At 45.3% G+C, this 19,663-nt stretch overlaps 1 protein-coding gene across 1 annotated transcript in view; it reads left to right on the top strand.

The window, feature by feature from the left end:
- Positions 1-247: 247 nt before the first annotated feature.
- Positions 248-19,663, top strand: part of WWTR1 (WW domain containing transcription regulator 1) — a 123,640-nt gene continuing 104,224 nt past the window's right edge. The window contains exons 1-2 of the mRNA XM_084768515.1: positions 248-570; positions 906-1,340. Coding sequence (XP_084624641.1) covers positions 910-1,340 — 431 coding nt within the window. The 5' untranslated portion in view covers positions 248-570; positions 906-909. The remainder of the gene's footprint in view (positions 571-905; positions 1,341-19,663) is intronic.

Here is a 19,663-nt window from a genome sequence, read left to right on the forward strand (position 1 = left end):
CTGAGTCCTGGACAGACCCATTCTGGGCCCTGGCCCCTTAACCGCCTGCCCTCCGTTATTCTCAGGCTTGGTTTTTGTCCATAACCCCTTGATTTAACAGGCTTGAGCCATTTTCTCTTTGATCCCGCCCCAAGTCAGTGGTAAACTCAAAGGAATGCAGATAGAGCGCTCGGCGGGAGAGGTCGGCGCGGCAGGGCGGGGGCAGGGTCTCTCTGGAGCGGCGAAGTGCCCAGCCCACCCCCGCCAGCCTGGCCAGGGAAGGAGAAGGAAGAGGAGGGGCGTGGGGCAGACTGGCTCCGGCCAGGAGGTCATGCATAATTCAACAGCTCCACTTTCGGCCCGCCTCTTTCCTAGGGGTGGGAGTTTGCAGCAAACTTTGTTTATGGGACAGTCCGGGAGCTCTTGCGGCGGCGCTTGTCTGAGTCTTCTCTGTCGCCTCCTCGCGCAGTGCGAGCGCCCGGGGCCGGCTCCGGGGATGTGAGAGTCTAAGCCTTCGACTGCTGGGAATCCGTTCGGGTTCCAGCTCTCCAGCTAGGGAGGCGCCCAGGATCGGCTTCCCCGCGTGCCCAGGTAACGCCCGCCGTTCCCGGTACCCTCCTGAGCGTCCGACTCTTAGGCATCCGCAGTCCTGGCTCTTGGGGTCGGCGGTGGGTGTGTTGGTCAAGGGAGGCTGCGACCCGGCCTGGTACAGGCACCCCTTCCCCTTCCCCTCCCGCCGCTGCCTGCTCTGGGAAGTTTCTCTGCTGCGGGAAAGTTGCATAATCTCGGAGGCCAGGGGCTCCCCCTCCCCCACCAGCTGGTCCCTCCACCCTTACCTAACTGTCTGTTTCTCTCTGTCTTTTCTCGGGACCCTGTCCTCTGACTTGAACTGAAAGGCTGACCCGATCTTCCTTTTTCTCTTGCAGAAAGATGAATCCGTCCTCGGTACCCCCTCCGCTCCCGCCGCCAGGGCAGCAAGTCATCCACGTCACGCAGGACCTCGACACGGACCTCGAAGCCCTCTTCAACTCTGTCATGAACCCCAAGCCCAGCTCGTGGCGGAAAAAGATTCTGCCGGAGTCCTTCTTCAAGGAGCCGGATTCCGGCTCCCACTCGCGCCAGTCCAGCACTGACTCGTCGGGCGGCCACCCCGGGCCTCGACTGGCTGGCGGCGCGCAGCACGTCCGCTCGCACTCGTCTCCCGCATCCCTGCAGCTAGGCACTGGTGCGGGCGCCGCTGGAGGCCCTGCACAGCAGCACGCTCATCTCCGCCAGCAGTCCTATGATGTGACCGACGAGCTGCCACTGCCCCCCGGATGGGAGATGACCTTCACGGCCACTGGCCAGAGATACTTCCTTAAGTAAGTCTGCCGGCAGCCAAGAGGAGCACAGTTGTGATGCCCCGGACTCTCGCGCGTTGGTGTTGGTGTTGGTGTTGGTGTGTGTGTGTGTGTGTGTGTGTGTGTGTGTGTGTGTGTGTGTGTGTGTGAGAGAGAGAGAGAGAGAGAGAGAGAGAGAGAGACACACACACACACACACACACACACACACACACACACACACACACACACACGGGGCGGGCGATCTTGGGAGTTGGACTTGAGAGCAGTTTCATGTAGTCAGTTTAACTTCCGTCCATGGTCCTTTGAGCCCTAAGAGATCCATGATGTCGGAACACCTAAATGCAGGGAAAGGAAGTCTGCGTGACTTTGCCCTAAATCTGGATCTTAGACTTCTTTCACTTAAGTTAGCCCAGAGCCAGGTGGGAAGGTGGTTTGGGTTCTTCAGCCGTGTTCGGGAAAAGCAAGCCGGAAAAGAGAACACTTGCCTGGTGGGCTTTACCTCTCCCGGCTGGTGACGTCATGGCCACACAGCACGGGTAATGTGATTACCAATTGCATTGTAAAGTAGTTATGGGCTGGACCAACAAATTGTGTGGAAATTGGGTCAGGAGTCTTATGTTACACTTGGTAACCTAACATACCATCACAGCAGTAGTGTGTGTTGTTGTCCTTCGTGTCACACTGGTCCAGCTTTTAGATGTAGCAAATTTTACATTGGATTCAGATTTTGGGTTAGATTGTACAGAAAAAAATGTGTCTTCAGTTTCTAGAGGAGATTGGCACTCCTAAAATAAAAAACAGACTGGAACTCAATTATCAAAACCAGTGAGGTCATAGGGGGTCAGGCTAGAAAAAGGCCTAGATGGAAGTCGTGGCTGAACCCCTTGGTGCGGAGTCACCTCAACTTGGCCTAGTCTCCAGTGCCAAAAGGGAAGATGTCTGAGAGCTTGTCTTAAAGTTCATCTTAGAGCCCTTATTTCTTTGTTGAAGTAGCCTTGTTTTGGAAGGTTCAAATGTAAGGTAGCAGGTACTATTTTATTTGTTTTTGTTTTGGGGTTTTTTGAGACAGGGTTTCTCTGTGTAGCCTTGGCTGTCCTGGACTCGCTTTGTAGACCAGGCTGGCTTCGAACTCACAGTGACCTGCCTGCCTCTGCCTCCCGAGTGCTGAGATTAAAGGCGTGAGACACCATGCCCGGCTAGCACGTACTATTTTAAAAGTATAACCAAACTCCTCTTTTGCGTTACTCTTTGACCCTTTGATTACCGAGTCCCTAATAATGAGCATACACGGTGGTGGGTGCAGTTTATTATGCGCACATCTGCGATCATATGAGTTGTCGGTTCTTTCTTCCCCATCCTAGGCTGCTGACATTGTGTGGGTATTAAGATTTATTTTATGTGTATGTATGTGTCAGGATGTATGTATGTTTACCCCATCCATGAAGTGCCTGTCCAGGTCAGAGGAGGAAGTTCAATTCCCAGGAACTGGCTGTGTGAGCCAAATCCCTAATTTGGGATTTGGGTGCTAGGAACTGAACCCCAGTCCCTTGGAAGAACATCAAGTGGTCTTAACCACGGAGCCATCTCTCCAGCTTCTTGGGGGATACTTTTTGTTCTTTTTAATCTTTGTTTTGGGGTTAGTGTGATGCTGGCATCCTGAAGCCAACTCAATGACCTTTTATCCCAGTTGGTGCCCATCTTATCAATTTTTTTTCACTATTTATTTATTTATTTATTTATTTGAGACAGGATTTCTGTGTAATAGTCCTGGCCTGGGTTTGCTTTGTATTCCAGGCTGGCCTTGAACTCCCAGTAATCTCCTGCCTCTGCCTTCCTGAGTGCTGGGATTAAAGGTGTGTACCACCAAGCCCAGCTGGTGTAGACATGTGCTCAGTGCTTTGATTTCTAAATGGCAGTAGAGGTCAGATGTGTGATGTAATAGAATATTATTTTTCTAAGTTTACAAAGGAAGATACTAGTCTCTGCAGTGCATACATGTTCAGAATAGCTTTGTGAATAAAGTTCACTTAGGTACATGCAGCTGTACATATTCCACCATGAGTTTTACAAACGTGAACTTTGCAATAAATCTAAGTAGAGTGTCAGTAATTTTGGATGGTTTCTTTTGGTCTCAGATGATTTTTAAACTGCTCATAAATGCACGCATGTATGTGAAAGAGCTGGGCTTGCCTAACTGTCTGTGAGAACCTAGACAAGAAATGACCTCTAATAAAGAAATTATTGTCTACATGTGTTTTTAATGGTTAAAGTGGCTCAGATGTGTTTGTGATTTAGGGCAAAAAATAGAAGTCAGCTTTGGGTACAGAGAAAGTTGCTGAGATCAACTTCTGTCCACCCATGCAGCCATGGGCACTCCTCCAACTCAACCAGAGGGCTTCTTCATTTCATTTTGAACAGTAGATGGAGTGTAAATAGTATGCCGCCATGATCTGATGCCATCCCTGGACATTTCTTGGCTAAGTGACCAAGAATTTAAGGAATTATGTTTTTGTGAATAATGTCTTGTAAAATAATCAGTGTGCCAAGAACTCTGGATTTCTTTTTAGAGCTTTGTTTGAACTTCGAATAAGGTAAGTGTTCTGTGTCGCATTTTGTTACCCAGCCTCAAGAAAAATGGCAGCTGTTGATGCTGATTTAATTCTCTTGAAATCTACCCCTTAGCTCTATCCTGTGAAAATGGGGCTGGTAGAAGAACCCCATTCTTGACTATGGGGAGTTCAGGGATATATCAGTGAAAAACCAAATGAATTTATCATTGACAAAGATCAGCTTGAGGGTTTTGATTTTGTTTGTTTTGGTTTTGGTTTTTGTTTTTTTCTGAGACAAGGTTTCTCTGTGTGTAGTAACCCTGGTCGTGAACTAGCTCTGTAAACCAGGCTGGCCTCAAACTCAGCAGTTTGAGGGTTTTAGTGGCTTTTGTTTGTTTGTTTGTTTGTTTGTTTGTTTTTTGTTAGACAAATTGAGCCTTGAGGAGGATGAAGATGTGATTTGGCCAAGTCATGTTGTTTAACAGTGGACTCTTGACAGAAAGAAATGATGTTTTCAGATATTTTGAAGCAGGTGTTCTTTTCGCTTTCAAAAACTCCCTTTTTTGCCTATGTCACTTCTACAGCTGAACAGTGGCCTTATGGGAGAATAGAGCCTAGACATCTAAGAACTTTTAATAGTCGTTTGCCGTTTCCTTATGTAAAACAGATTATTCCTAGGTTCATGTCCCATTCTGTTACTTTCTGACTTACTTACTTTATTCATTAATTTTCTTAAAGCAGAGTATCACTTTGTAGCCCTAGCTGGCCTCCAGTTCACAGATTTGTTCATCTCTGTCTCTGAGTATTGGGATTAAAGACAATTCTTTGGCTTTCTTCTCAAAGGTTACTTCTCAAAGGTAATTTACACCTTTTCTCTGGTGTGGTTACCATCAAGATAGGGAAAAACAAGTGGTGAGAAAAGCTTCCGCGTCAGCCCAGGTACAGCCTGGTTTATTGATACTGGACCCACCATAGGCTATTTTTTAGTTTATTATATCAGGGCCCGAGGAGGTCAGAGTTTTTAGATCCACTTGTCCACAGGCCACCACGTGCGCTGGGAAGGCCAGTGCTCTTGGAAGAACAGCAGGCCATCCATCTCATGACTGAGGCATCTCTTCAGCTCCCCCTACTAAGGTTTCCATTTATTTTTTAATTTCTGATTATAATGGCCTACATGGTTTTTATGTATGAACCATAAAACAAAATGATAAAGAAAATGATGCCCTTCGGTTGACTTTTTCAGTCGTTATTCTATAAATATTGTAGAAAAAGTGTAACAGTTCAGTTAGAGAAAACTTTTTCTTGCTCTTTACATTCAGTAACATTGGCCATTCTTGCCCCCCCCCCCACCCCCCCCCCCGCAAGACAGGTTCTCTCTGTGCTAGCCGTGGCTGTTCTAGACTCTTTTAGACCAGGCTAGCCTTGAACTCACAGAAGTCTACCTGCCTCTGCCTCCTAGTGCTGGCATTAAAGGCGTGTGCCACCACACCCGGCCTGCAATATTGTTTTTAATCAAACATCTTCACACTTGGTAACAGATCTAGTAGGACAGACATGTTGTGGTTGGACAACAGTGGCTTCCTTCACGTCCTTAGTGCTCACAGACTGGAACCTTTTAACTTTTGGTTTGGTTTTGTTTGGTTTGGTTTTTCGAGACAGGGTCTCTCTATGTAGCCTTGGCTGTCCTGGACTTACTTTGTAGACCAGGTTGACCTTGAACTCAAGGGATCTGCCTGCCTCTGCTGGGATTAAAGGTGTGCGCCACCACGCCTGGCTGGAACCTTTTAACTTTTAAAAGTTTTGTCTGTATTTAACCGTGGTTTCCTCTTTAACCTTCAGTGATAGACTCCGATAAGATAGAACCAGAGTTCCTTACACCAGTTTTCTTTTACCGGGTTTGTTATTTACATATCGCTTGTCTGCTAGGTCATCTTTATTATTTGTTTGTTCTCAAAGGCTGTGGATTACCTTGAATTTATGACTGATATTCCAGCCTTTACTCCCTGAGTGCTGCTGGGATTTTGGGCATGCACCACCATCCTTAATTTATATTGCTGAGCCCAGGGTTTCATGCATGCTAGGGAGGCTCTCTATCGACTGAATTGCATGCTTCAGCCCATTTTGTCACTTTTGATCGACTATCTCGTTCTGTAAGTGACAGACATTTGTCTTGCTACTTACTGGTTCTTACTCACAGGTTGCCTGCTCACAAGGACCTTCCACATTACCAGAGCCCAGGAAACCTATATCCTGAACTGATGCTTTGTTTAAGCGGTGGGACGGGCTCTCTCACTATGTAGCACTGGCTATCCTGAAACTTGCACTGTAGGTCAGGCTAGTTTTGAACTCACAGAACTGCACCAGTCTTTGCCTCCTCTTTGCTGGGATTAGAGTGGTATACCATTATACTCAGACATTCTTTTTTTTTTCTTTCTTTCTTTCTTTTTTTAAGATTTATTGTTACTATTTTTTATTTATATGTATGTGTCTGTGTGACTGCCATGTGTGTGCTGGTTCTTTCAGAGGCCACAACAGAGTGTCAGGTTCCTTGGAGTTTTAAAGGAATTTGTGAGCTACTTGATGTGATAGTAGGAACTGGACTTGAGTCCTCTGGAAGAGCAGAAAGTGCTCTTAACCGTTCTCTATGCCCTTCATAAACAAAATTAAAAATCCACAGTCTTTTCACACCAGGTGTGGTGCGGCACGCCATTAATCCCAGCACTCGAGAGGCAGAGGCAGGCGGATCACTGTGAGTTCAAGGCCAGCCTGGCCTACAAAGCGAGTCCAGGACAGCCAGGTCTATCACACAGAGAAACCAGGTCTCGAAAACCAAACAAACAAACAACAAGCTCAGCTTGAGTTACTGATTTAGCAGTTTCTGCATTTTACATGACGGATGGTGAAAGTAGGCTCTGGCTTAGGAAAGACATCCCCCAAAGGAAGGCCTGGGAGCCGCGGTCCCTTCGGTACACATTGCTCTGTAGCTTTGCCGGCTGCTTGAATCTTAACCACTGATCAGTGATCACTCAACAACTCTTTTAACAGTTGGAGCATTAGGGAAAACCGGGGCTCAGTGCTAAGCAAGTGACTTTAAAGCCCAAAGTGAAGCCCTGTGCTGCCCCTGGCAGGTGTTAGGGTAAGTTATGTAGCACTGCGGCCCGTTGTAATTATTAGCCACAGTGATGGAAGTCAAGCGTTGCTCCAGTGCTTTTCGTACAACCTGTTAACTGGCCTTAGTTAAATGGTTTGAAAACCACTAAAGGACGCAGATTTCTCAGTTGCACGTGCATCAGGATTATCCACTTTACCTCAGAGGTGACTAGGGGACTTCAGGACGATTGGGGAGCACAGTCTCGGCATGCCTTAAAGCAAAGTGACTTTAAGGAGCTTTAGCAGTTTTTTTGCAAGGTCCTTCATAGGCCATGTAGCTTATGGAACCCAGGATTGAGAGCCATGGGAAGAAAGGAAACTTGCATAAGAGCAGGGAGGCATAAACTGCTGTCATGGGATTGTGCCAGCTGAAGAAAAGACCTTACTTACTGATGCTTTTGACAATAGACAATATTTTAAAACTTACATTTATTTAATGTTTGTTTACGTACCTGTGTGTGCCACAACTTGCCTGTGCCACAGTGTGAGTGGCAGTGAGGACAGATTGCAGGAAATGGCTTTCTCCTTTGACTGTGTGGGTCCCAGGGACTGAAGTCAGGTTGTCAGGTGTAGTGGCGGGTGCCTTTACTTGTGGAGCCATCTTGCCAGCCCCTAGATGTAGCCTTTGTAATCATAATGTGGACCTGGGTATATTCAGACACAAGGTCATTTTATATACTTGTTCATTGGTACACCAATGAAAAATCAGATTTTTAAAACATTCATTTAGAAGCTCATATTTACATTTTGCTTTATTTATTTAGTTTTTTTTTTTTTCAAGACAGAGTTCCTGTGTGTATGTAGCCTTGGCTGTCCTTGACTCGTTTTGTAGACCAGGCTGGCCTGGAGTTCACAGAGAGCTGCCTGCTTCTGCCTTCCCAACTGCTGGGATGACAAGGGGCTGGCTCACATTTAAATTTGGAATAAAATGTCCCTTTTACATTTATTTCCATTTGTTTATTTTTAATTGATAACAGATTCTTTCCTCATCTGATTATCCTGATTATAATTTCCTCGTTCTCTACTCCTCCTAGATCCTCCCTACCTCCCCCCCCCCACTGCCTCCACTCCTTCTGTCACCCTTTAGAAAACAACAGGCTGCCTGTGGTGGCGCATGCCTTTGATCCCAGCACTGGGAAGGCAGAAGTAGGCTGATCATTGTTAATCCTAGGCAAGCCTGGTGTTCAGATACAGTTCCAGGACAGTCAAAGCTGCACAGAGAAATTCTGCCTTGAAAAACAAAAACAAAACAAAACAAAAACCCAAAACCAAAAATGAAAGAATGAAAAAGGAAAAGAACAGGCTTTTAAGAGGTAATAACAAAACATGATACATGAATTATAATAAGATGAAGCAAAACTGTTATATCCAAGTTGGACATGGCAGCCCCATTGTATTTGATGGAGACCTCCAGTTTAGACTCTCTTGGAATAATGTCTGGCTGTGGATTTCTGCATCTGTTCCCCTCTGCGGCTGGAGGAAGCCCCTCTATGATGTGACTGGATAAGTAAGGCGCTGATCTATGAGTGTGGCAGGACTATCATTAGAAATCATTGCTTGGCTTTAGCCTAGGTCTCTGGGCTAGCTAGTCTTTGGTTCTTGGTTACACAAGCGGTGTTGGATGTGGCCTCCTTCTCAAGGAGGGAGCCTTGCGTCAAATCAGACATTGCTCGGCTACTCCCACCGGTTCTGTGCCACCGTTGCCTTAGCATATTTTGCGGGTAGGACAGATCACAGGTCAAAGGTTTTTGTGGCTGGCTTGGTGTTCACGTTTCTCTTTCTGTAGCTTGGAGTGTACGTTCCTGCACCAGAGAGACTAGGCTGAAGGGGTAAAGGCTCCACGTGGTCACCAGCTCCAATTCTCCATGTACAATGAGTTGTGTGGGTGTTGTCTCAGCAAAGTCTTGTCCCCACGTCAGTCACTCCCCCACCCTCCTTTCCAACTGTCAGTTTGCAGAAGGAAACCCTTTGTCTTAGCAACAATCTGATTGTTTCCATGGGACCCTCTTGACTAACATAACAAGTCCCGCCACTGGAAGCCTCAAGGCTCCAAGAGATGGCCAGTTGAGACTCTATCTCTCATCACTAGGATTCCTCCTTAGGATCCTTGTGGTGGTTTTGAATAGGAACGGCCCCCATAGACTCACGGGTTTGAATGCTTGGCCCTTGGCCCGTAAGGAGTGGCACTATTAGGGGGTGTGGCCTTGTTGAGTAGGAAGTGTGTCACTGCATGGGTGGTTTTTGACACTGTGAAGCTCGATAGTCAGCTCTCTCCCTGTTGCCCGGGGATTCAGATGTAGAACTCTCAGCTCCTTCTCCAGCACCATGTCTGCCTGCACGCCGCCATGTTTCCCGCTTTGAAGATAATGGACTAAACCTCTGAAACTTTAAACCAGCCCCTATGGCCAGGTGTGGTGGCACACGCCTTTAATCTTAGCACTCAGGAGGCAGAGGCAGGCGGATCCCTGTGAGTTTGAGGCCAGCCTGGTCTACAAAGCAAGTCTAGGACTGCCAAGGCTACACAGGGAAACCCCGTCTTGAAAAACCAAAAAAAAAAAAAAAAAAAAAAAAAAAAAAAGAGTTGCCATTTGCCATGGTCCTGGTGTCTTCTCACAGCAATAGAACCCTAACTAAGGCAGTCACCTTCATGTATTTGAGGAAGTTTCCAGTGCGTTAGGTTTCCACACCACCCTCCAAATGCTTCTCAATTTCAGCCTTCTCTCCCCAGACTCTCCCCCAAGATGGCTCTCCCAGCCTCCATTCCCGTCTCCACCAGTAAAAGTTACTCTATTTCCCCCTCCCAGATCTCCGTGCGTTGCATTGACTGGCCTAGAACTCACTGTGTAGACAAGGCTAATCTCAAATTCACAGGGATCCACCTGCCTCTGCCTCCCACTTGCTGGGATAAAGGCATGGAAGGGGGTTCAAATTCAGATGCTCAGGCTCAGCAGCAAGCACCTTTATCTGCTGAGCCATCTTGCTTGCTCCTGGAGTTGCCGTTCCCTTTTTTTTTTTTTTTTTTTTGAAAGACATGGTCTGGAACCAACTATGTAAATCAGGCTGGCCTCAAACTGACAGAGCTCCTGAACGCTGAGATTTGCTGAGATTAAAGCTGTTTGTTACCAGGCCTGGCTCAGAGTGGCTTTTTATTAGAATAGCCCCAAAGTAGTTCTTTGGCAGAAGCAAAACATTTCCTCCATCAGATCTAAGGTCACAGCGGTGTAGGTGGTGCAGGCTGTATTTGTTCTAAGCTTTATTCGCAGACAGGGCAGCCCTCTATAAAGATGAGCCGAGGCGCGAGCTGTAGAAACCAAGTCATCTGAGATGTGACTGAATCTGAGAAACAGGTCGGGATGTTTGTTTGCACTTGGCAGTCTGAATGGGCATTGAGCATGAGGAAAGTTGCATGAAATTATAAATGGTTGATTTAAAAAAAAAAAATGGCCTTAATGGGATTTTGTAAGAGAAGTGGCTGTGTGAGGAAGGGAGGCCAAGAAGCTGTGTTAGGACACTTATCTTGTCATGAAGTTTCAAAGCTTAATTTTTGGGAAAGGTGAGAAAGGTAATAGAAGGTTAAACAAGTGCCTAGAAATACAAATACTTGGGCTGGAGAGATGGCTTAGCAGTTAAGGGCACTGGATTAGAGTTAGGAGCTGGCTTCAAATCCCAGCACCCACATGGCAGCTTACAACTGTCTGTAATGCCAAGATCTGACACTCTTACATAGACACACACACAGGCACATAAGATAAAGGTTAAAAAAAAAAAAGAAATATAAATATTTACAAAGGGCTTGAGGTGTTTTGTAGATATCCTATGTTACAGGATAGATTGTCATTGCTTCCCGAGTTTGCTGGGGGATAAAAGAGCTTACCTGAAGAAAGATTTATTACTTTAAAAACATTCAAATGCTAGCATATGTTGTCCAGATCTAAAAACCTTGAAAACAGAACAGGTCTCCAGGCCCCATTTTGTGCTGGCTCCTCAAGGCAAGCCACACGAAGCAGGTGGTGATGGCAAGCTAAGGCTGCTCCCTTTGCAGTGTGGCCTGCGTTTGTTTTTCAGCATGAAGCGTGGCTGGCTTTGCTTTGCTTCTAGTCTGGAGCCTGCTTGGATGAATTTTAAAAAACTGTTTGTTTCACCCATCAGCCAGCTGGGCCATACCCACAATTCCTGAACTTTGATTATGAGGGTTATTATTGGACAAGAGCGTCTTTGTCAAGGAGCATGTTTAATACTCTGGGGTCTAGCGTGACTAGCGGATGTAAATTATATGGAAGTAATTAAATGTGAAGGAAATGTCATGTGGGCTGAATTTAAATGTTCAGACTCTGTGGCATTGATTTTTCTTTTTCTTTTTCTTTTTTCTTTCTTTCTTTCTTTCTTTTTTTTTTTTTTTTAAACTTATACCAAGATGGAAGGAAAGAGAAAAATAAAGGTTCAGAGAGTTAGGGAAGCAGATACGAAGATCGTCATCTCCTCTGGTGGAGACGTGAAGTGAAGAGCAGGTTTTATTAAGTGAATGCCCCTGCCCTTCATGTGAACCCTTTGTGTCCAGACGCTGGGGGCGCTTGAGCCTCTCCTTCCAGCCAAGGGTCCTTTTTCCACATGCATGTGTATACAGCAGGGGTGTGGGGTTTCACCTTACAAAACAGGCTTGGAGGGAGCTGGGGAAGCAATGCCGACTTCAGTTTGGGCTCCATTTTGAGCATAGGTGGGCTGCAAGCTTTACACAGAGGGAGGCTACTCTTTAGATTTCTGGGCAAGAGGTGAGCGTTTGCCTCCTTGCATGGGATGCCCGCCGCCTCTGTGATTGGTCTTTTTAAGACTTAGCCAGCTCCATCTCTTCTCTAACCTCTAGTGGACCAAACAAGTCCTACCTCTTCTATATCCCCATAGTAATTTAGTCTGTACCGTGCAATGTTTGGCCGTTAAAATGTCGTGGAATGCTTATTGTCCAAAAGAATGAGTTTAATTCATTTCCCTGACGTGTCATCTGAAAATGGGGACTGGGTGTTCTGTTATCTTTAGCTTCATGCACACGGATGCAAGGAAATACAATGTGGACGCTGAATGTTGTAAAGTTGTGTGTGTGTGTGTACATGAGTGTGCCCAAGGAGGCCAGAGGCATTGGATCCCTGGAGCTAGAGTTGTAACTGGTTGTGAGTGCTTCATGTGGGTGATAAGCCGTCTCTCCAGCCCTGGTACATGCTTTGGAAATCATCACAATGTCACTGGGTGGTCAGAGGAAGAAATGGACACATTTAAGTTTGATGCAATAGGGACCAGTTTGATTGACAGTTGAGTTTTGTCATAGTAGACTACCCTTGTCTGCCCTGATGGAAGGCACCTAGGTTTTATTCTCGTTCTCTATTTGTAAATTCCTGTGGGTAAGAATCAAATATTGACCACGTTGTATTTCTTGAGTATCTAGCTTAAAACCTATGCGGTAGGGTTCAATTAATACTTCTTGAAATAAATATGAGGGGTTTTTCACTTCTCAACTTGATTTGAGAAGTTGATGTTTTTTCAGTTGATGATTTGTTGATCTCATTTTGTGCCTCACTGTGCTTTGCTGCCTGTTCAGTGGATTTCATTCTGGAGTATGTTCTACAATTGTTGGTATTTATTTTCTTGTCTGACCATCCATCTTAAGACATCACCACCTCAGAACAGTGAAGCTCCAATGAAAGAAAGCTCTGCTGTGAAGAATGCATCTTACCCACCCATTCCCTGATTATTTTCATGACCCATTTGCTGGAAACTTACCACTCTTATTATCCTTCTGCCTTCAAAGGCTCTTGAGATTGAAACTTTCCCAGCAGAGCTGGAGAAAGATGTTTTTGTTTCAAGAGACTTTTACAGAAATTTAGTGGGATTATTACATCTGATACAAGAGATGAAATGGGAATTTGGGATCTTTGCTGGAACTAGGCAGGCTAACTTTGTGAATAGTGAACTTATAGATGGCAGAGGAGCTAGTCAAGTTCTTTCTCAGTGGACCACCATCACCCATTGATAAACTCGAAAGGAACTTTAGTCAGATAAGCCCAGGAGAGCCTATCTTCCTGGGAGCACCCTATTCTAAGCTGTATATTCATTATTAATATTTTCATGTAGAAGTTTACCTTGAGATTTTTATTCGTCATGTCACTGAAGATCATATAGACTGGCCCATGAGCTCTTTTACCGGATGAACACCTTTGCTGCCCTTTAGGGGAGTTTGATTATCAAGAGACAAGGCACTCATAAAGTCTAGTTGCTAAATATACACTGTATTTGCACAATAACTTACATTTATTTGTTTTTAGTCCTTTTTAAAAAGTGTGCGCGCGCGCGCCCACACACACACACACACACACACACACACACACACACACACACACACACACACACACACACACCCCTAGCATGTTCCAAGCATTCATGATGGATGGACTTTGCTAGGGAATAGTCATTACTCTCTGTGTTGCTCTTATTCGATCAGAAGGCCCAGCCTCAAAGATCAGCGGCAAGTCTTCTTCTTTCTAAAACCTAGGAATGAATAACCTGGGGTAGAGATTTAAAAGGGCTGCTTTGATGAGAGACAGTGAGATTTCACTGTTTGTGCTGTTGTCTTCAGGAGCTGGGTCATTTAGCTCCTCCTACACCTCTACGTTGGCTTGTCTAACAGAAGCCCTACTCGATGCTATTTTTTATCTGTCTGTCTGCCTGCCTGCCTGTCCGCCTGTCCGCCTGTCCATCCATCCATCCATCCATCCATCCATCCACCCACCCACCCATTTAAAACTGGTTTAGACAGCATTTGACCATGTAGCTCTGGCTGGTTTAGAACTCACTATGCAGACCAGGCTGGCCTTGAACTCATGAAACTCTTACCTCTGCCTCCAGAGAGCTGGTATTAAAGGTGTGAGCCACTATGCTTTTACACGTTCTTTTTAAAAAATAATTTACATATTTAATCATTCCAAGAATGGCATGGCTGTCTTTAACTCCATTTTACCCAGGAAACTGAGACAGAATGTTTAACTTGGCCAAAGTCATGTATCAGTCAAACCCTGGCCCTGCCTGCCCTCTTCCATCCTGTAGGCCTGGTCATGGTTGGTTGCATTGTGTCACCTGTTTGGGAATCTCATCTTTCCTTCCTGCTTCTCCATTCCTGTTGCCTCCACCCTAGTGTGACTTGCTTGTTCCTTTGCAGGCTGTAACTCCCTATACCTTGGTCCCTTGTGGTTGTAACTAGACACTCCCATCCCATTGTTCTCCATTCTAGCACTGTCAGTGAAGCCCTGTCCCATCATCAGGGCTGACCATTTGGCAGGCTTCTCACCCTTTTCAGTGTGAACACCGTGCCCTGCTCATCCAGGCTCACTGCTTGTCTCTAGAGGATCTCCACCTCCCGTCTGATCCAGTGCACATGGATGTCCAATGTCCATCTAGGCTTTATTTCCTGCCCGACTGCTCAGCTTTTAGGATCATTGCTTCTCCTGAGTCTAATACTAAAGGTGTTGGGCATAAATTCATCTCCTCAGACTTAAAAAGTCTAATTAGGCTTATATATCCTTTTGTGGTGTCATGCGTAGTCTCCCACTGAGGTAGGGTCCCCAGTGGTGGGTGGCATTTTGTAGTGGGACCAGTAGGCAGAATATGTTAGGACACCAATTTGGACCTGAATATTGGGTTTGTTGCTTGGTTTCCTCACCCGCCTACCCCACCCCCCAGCCCCACCCCCCTGTCTCGCCCCCCCCCCCCCCCAGGGTCTCTGTGTAGATTTGGCTGCCCTGGACTTGCTTTGTAGTTCAGGCTGGCCTCAAATTCATAGAGATCGGCCTGCCTCTGCCTCCCCGAGTGCTGGGATTATAGGCATGACTGTGCTTGGCTGTTTTCTTTGTTCTTGAGTGAGGAACTTGAAGATATTAGCTAATGTTCCTTTTAATTTTATTAATGGATCTTAAAAAAGATTTGTTGGGGATATGATTTAAACAACATAACTTACCTAAAGTGTGAAATTCAATCTATTTAGTGTAGTCACAGTTACTCAGAGCTATCAATTTTCGAACACATCAAATCATGTTGATGTGTCTAGTTGGGGCATATCACTGTGGAGACTTTGTCTCTAACTTTAACTTAAAAGGTTAACGCTCTTAGCTTCGCAGTGAGGTTAGATTATAGAAGCTGATCAATTTTCAAAGTGTTTGAGTGGTACTATTTCAAGTACGATGGGTATAAAGCTATGATTTGAGCCACAGATTTCTGAGCATTGTCCATTACCACAAAGGAAATCTCTGTCAGTGGGACTATTAGCTCTCTCCTTTCTCTAGCCCCGCCCCCACCCCTTTAACATCCTTCCTGGCTTTAAACAATCACTGGTGCGTTTTGGGTTTCTCTGCATTTGCTTATTCTGGCCACCTTGTCTAAATGGAAGCATGTAATTGTGGCCTTCGGTGACAAGTTCTCTTACTTGGTATACTGTTTTCAGTGTAGCCTGCAGCAGCAGCACCAGTTTCCCCCCTTGCGGCTAACTGATGGTCTCTTCTATTCGTTTATTATATTCAAATATTATATTATTATATTCGTATATAGATGAATGTTGTTAATGCCTTCATCTGCTGGTCTGCTGGTGAATATTCAGGTTGTTTCCTTTGGCAGTTTCTTCTGTGTTTGAGCGAAAAGTGGCCTCTTCCTTTTCTCCAGTGTTTCCACTCACCGATTCAAATGTAGGAATCTGGGCCCCGTGGTGGTGTGTGTACAGTGTGGACAGACAGGTTGGACACTTGGCCATCAGCAGCAGCAGCAACAGAGAAGAGTCAGTGAGGACTCATGAGTGACGTAGTTAAATATTCTGGTTTGAATCATGGCTGCGCCACTGAGCGAGGTTACACAAGCAGCAAGCCTCGCTTCCTTGTTTGTCAAGTGGAGTCTCCTTGGACTCTCCCCTTAGAGTCAGAGTTGTGCTAGAAAGGACCTGGGGCTCAACCAGTGCAGAGGGACCTTAATGTGGCTGTAAAAACAAGTAAGCATGTAAGGAAATACATGAAAGTTATAAAAATAATTGCTTCAAGGTGTCTGTTTTGCGCCTTCAGCCTTCCCTCACAAAGAATCGCAATAGGCAGGTTGGACTTGCTTATTTCTTGTGTGTGTGTGTGTGTGTGTGTGTGTGTGTGTGTGTGTGTGTGTGTGAGAGAGAGAGAGAGAGAGAGAGAGAGAGAGAGAGAGAGAGAGAGAGAGAGATAGGTAGGTGAGTTTACCGTATTTTTCAGACTATAAGACACACCTGATCATAAGACGCACCCAATTTTTAGAGCAGTAAAACAAGAAAAACAGTAAAAACAGCAATGAGGCACACCCTAATCCCCTCACACACACCCCCCCCTTTTGGGGAGAAGAAAGTGCATCTTATGGTCCAAAAAGTATGGTATATGTATTATATGACGGAGGGTACCTGTGGAGGCCACAGGAGGATGTCATGTCTGCTGGAACTGTAGTTATAGGCACCTAACCAGGGTCCTCTGCAGTAGCAGCAGCAGCAGATGCTTTTAGCTATCATGTCACCTGTCCCCGCCTCCCCTGATAGCCCTTTTGCTCTAGTTTTATGCTCTGGCCCTTGCTTCATCAGGCCCTTTGAGATTGCCAGGCAGGGTGGAGCATGCCTTTAATCTCAGCATTTGGGGAGGCAGAGGCAGAGGCAGATGGAGCTCTGAGTTCGAGGCCAGCCTGGTCTACAAAGTGAGTCCAGGATAGCCATTGCTACGCCTAGAAACCCTGTCTCAACAAACTAACTAACAAACAACAAACGCACTGTGAGCAGGTCATTTCCTGGTTAGCCATATTTTGTGAAGGAGATGCTGACAGAAGAATTCCTTTAAGTCTGTCCTTCCCTTCACTAGATTGTGAACCTTTGGAGTTAAATGGAGTATGGAGACGAGCAGCGAATGGACATCGCTTACGGTGACTTCTGAGCCCTGTGGTCTCTATTGTGGCCCTGCAAAAGGAATGCTTAGTCACCACGTCATGAGCCAGTCTCATCACCTTAGGTACCATGAGTCAGCTTCCCATCCTGCCGCCGCAGATATTGCCTGATTTACATGTAAACTCCTGTTCACCTGCCCAGCAGGACTCAGGCACGTGACCAGGGCATCACCTGGAGTGGCAATCCTTGGCCCTGCATTTCTGGTTTATAGAGAGCCTAGCAGGAAGAGCAAGAGGGAATCCCTACCATACCCTACTTTTATCCCCCCCGCCCCTCACAAATGAAGATGTAGTATACAATAGAAGAATAGGAAAATTTAGAATTTTATCTTTTGCTATTGACCTAAGTGGCTGCGATTTTGTTTTCTTTACACTACCAATACTCATTTTCAGAGATCGAGGAAGATTTTATATGTTGAGACTACTCTTTTTATAATTATTCTTCTCTCAAATATTAACATTTAAGTTACTGTAAAAAATAATGAAATGGGCTTTAAAGTAAGATCTTTGTGTGTGTGTATGTGTGTGTGTGTGTGTGTGTGTGTGTGTGTGTGTGTGTGTGTGTGTGTGTGTGTGTTTGAATCAGACCATGGGCTAGATGAGTATTTTACCAAAGAAGCCTGGAAATTTCTTTTCCCACTGTTTGAACACTTCATTGAAAAGCTTAGGCTAGTATCTATCCTTCAAGTGTTTCCCTCTATGTTTGTCTGTGAGCTTCTCACCTGATGACATACTTCTATAACTAGAGCGTAGGTAATAGATAAGATGACGCTTTTATGGGTTTTGTTTTCTTCTTGATGTGTTCTGTTATGGATCTAAAACACATAGACACCGGGCGGTGGTAGTGGCAGCGCACGCTTTTAATCCCAGCACTCGGGAGGCAGAGGCAGGCGGATCGCTGTGAGTTCGAGGCCATGCTGATCTACAAAGTGAGTCCAGGACAGCCAAGGCTACACAGAGAGACCCTGTCTCAAAAAACAAAACAAAACAAACAAACAAAAACTAAAACACATAGCTGCTTTTTATGTACGGTTGTGTACTAATAACATCTGAAACAAGAGATATCAAAGGTTGTGTTACAGAGCACAGGATGGACATTGGTGACAGTTCCAGGGGAGCTAGCTTCCAGGCACATTCAAGTTCTCGGTGGGTTTAAGGTGGGCAGTTGCTGTAGCCAGGCAAACCTTGAACTGGCTCGCTCTTAGGTGACCTTTAACCTTTCTTCCTAAAGGCTGTAAGGCGCCTCAGCAAGAAGGCAGGAAGCAATGTACCCACGTGATTGTGTTTATGAGCCTTGAGAGACTATCCTTGAGGGACCCTGTGGGTGAGATCAAAGGCACATGTTTACTTTGAGAAAGAAGTGAGACCAATTTGGAAGTGTAAATAACAACATTCATTAAAACAAGACTAAGTGTGGTGGCACATACCTGCAGTCCTAGCACTCAGACGTCTGAGGCAGGAGAAGTCGGAGTTTGAGGCAGGGTTTGGGCTACCTAGTGAGAGACACTTGTCTCAGAATAGACTAAAACAACACGAAAAGAGAGACAGGAGGCCTTTCCTGCCCTCAGACTTGACAGTCTGTGGGAGTTGGGAAACACCTTTTCTCTTCTTTGAGTTGTTCTTTGAACTATTTGGCAGAGGTAACTCCAAGAACGTGTGTCATCTGATCGGAATTTTTCATGGCACTGTTGAGATCGCTGGACTCATTCTGAAGAACCATTTTCCCAAGCCTCTGAAAACTCGCATTGTCTTTCCTCTTTTTAGGGTTATACACATTCCACCAGCTGGGAAAGACACTGCCTGGCAAGACTTAGCTTCTGAGTACTACTAACCCATACCAACAGCCAAAATTGACTTCAGTGGCAGTTGCTTAGAATTTGCTCATTTGGCTTTTTTTGCTGCTAAGGGTGTAATTTATGAAGTTTCCCCCAAACTGCTTAACAATAGCAGTTTTTTTTTGTAAGCCTTCACACCAACCAAAGAAACCACCATGGACTACGCTACATAAAAGAGCAGGTGAACAGCCCATGTGGCTTCAAGGCCTCTACAGCATTGATAGCTCTAGTTGGTTTGATAATCACGTTTGACACTTGTGGTCTGAGAATGCCCTCCCTAGCCACAACTCTTCCCTTAAGTTGTTACCACATATTCTTTTTTTTCCCTTGGCTTAGCTGTAAGGCACCTGGAACGTGTTCCTCTCTCAAGCCTCTTTACCTTTAGCAGCATCAGGAGTTATGGTACTGCCATCAAAATTTGGTGTTCATCTGCTGATTGCATTTCATTGCTTGGAATAAATACGGAGTTGACCTCACACCCCTCCATGGCTGAAAATGAGGCTAAGTGGTTTCTAAGTTTAGATTGTAGTTAAGAAAGAAGGGGAGTAGATAATGGGTTCTCAAAAACAAGAATTCTTGGCCAGATAGAATACTGATGTCCAGTTACATGTGAATTTCTGATAAACATTGGATACATTTTTAGTATGAGTATAATTCAAATTTTGCATGGGACATACTTGTAAAAATAATTATTTGTTGTTTCCCTGGATTTTATATTTGCTTGGGCATATTGTGTTTTTATTTTTTGAGCCGGTTTCATGTAGCCTAGGATAGTTTCATGTAGCTCAGGCTGGCCCCAAAATGACCTTAAACTCAAACTCAAAATCTTCCTGCCCCC

Source organism: Acomys minous, assembly GCF_964271855.1.
Source record: "Acomys minous genome assembly, chromosome: 19".
In the NCBI taxonomy this organism is placed as follows: domain Eukaryota; kingdom Metazoa; phylum Chordata; class Mammalia; order Rodentia; family Muridae; genus Acomys; species Acomys minous.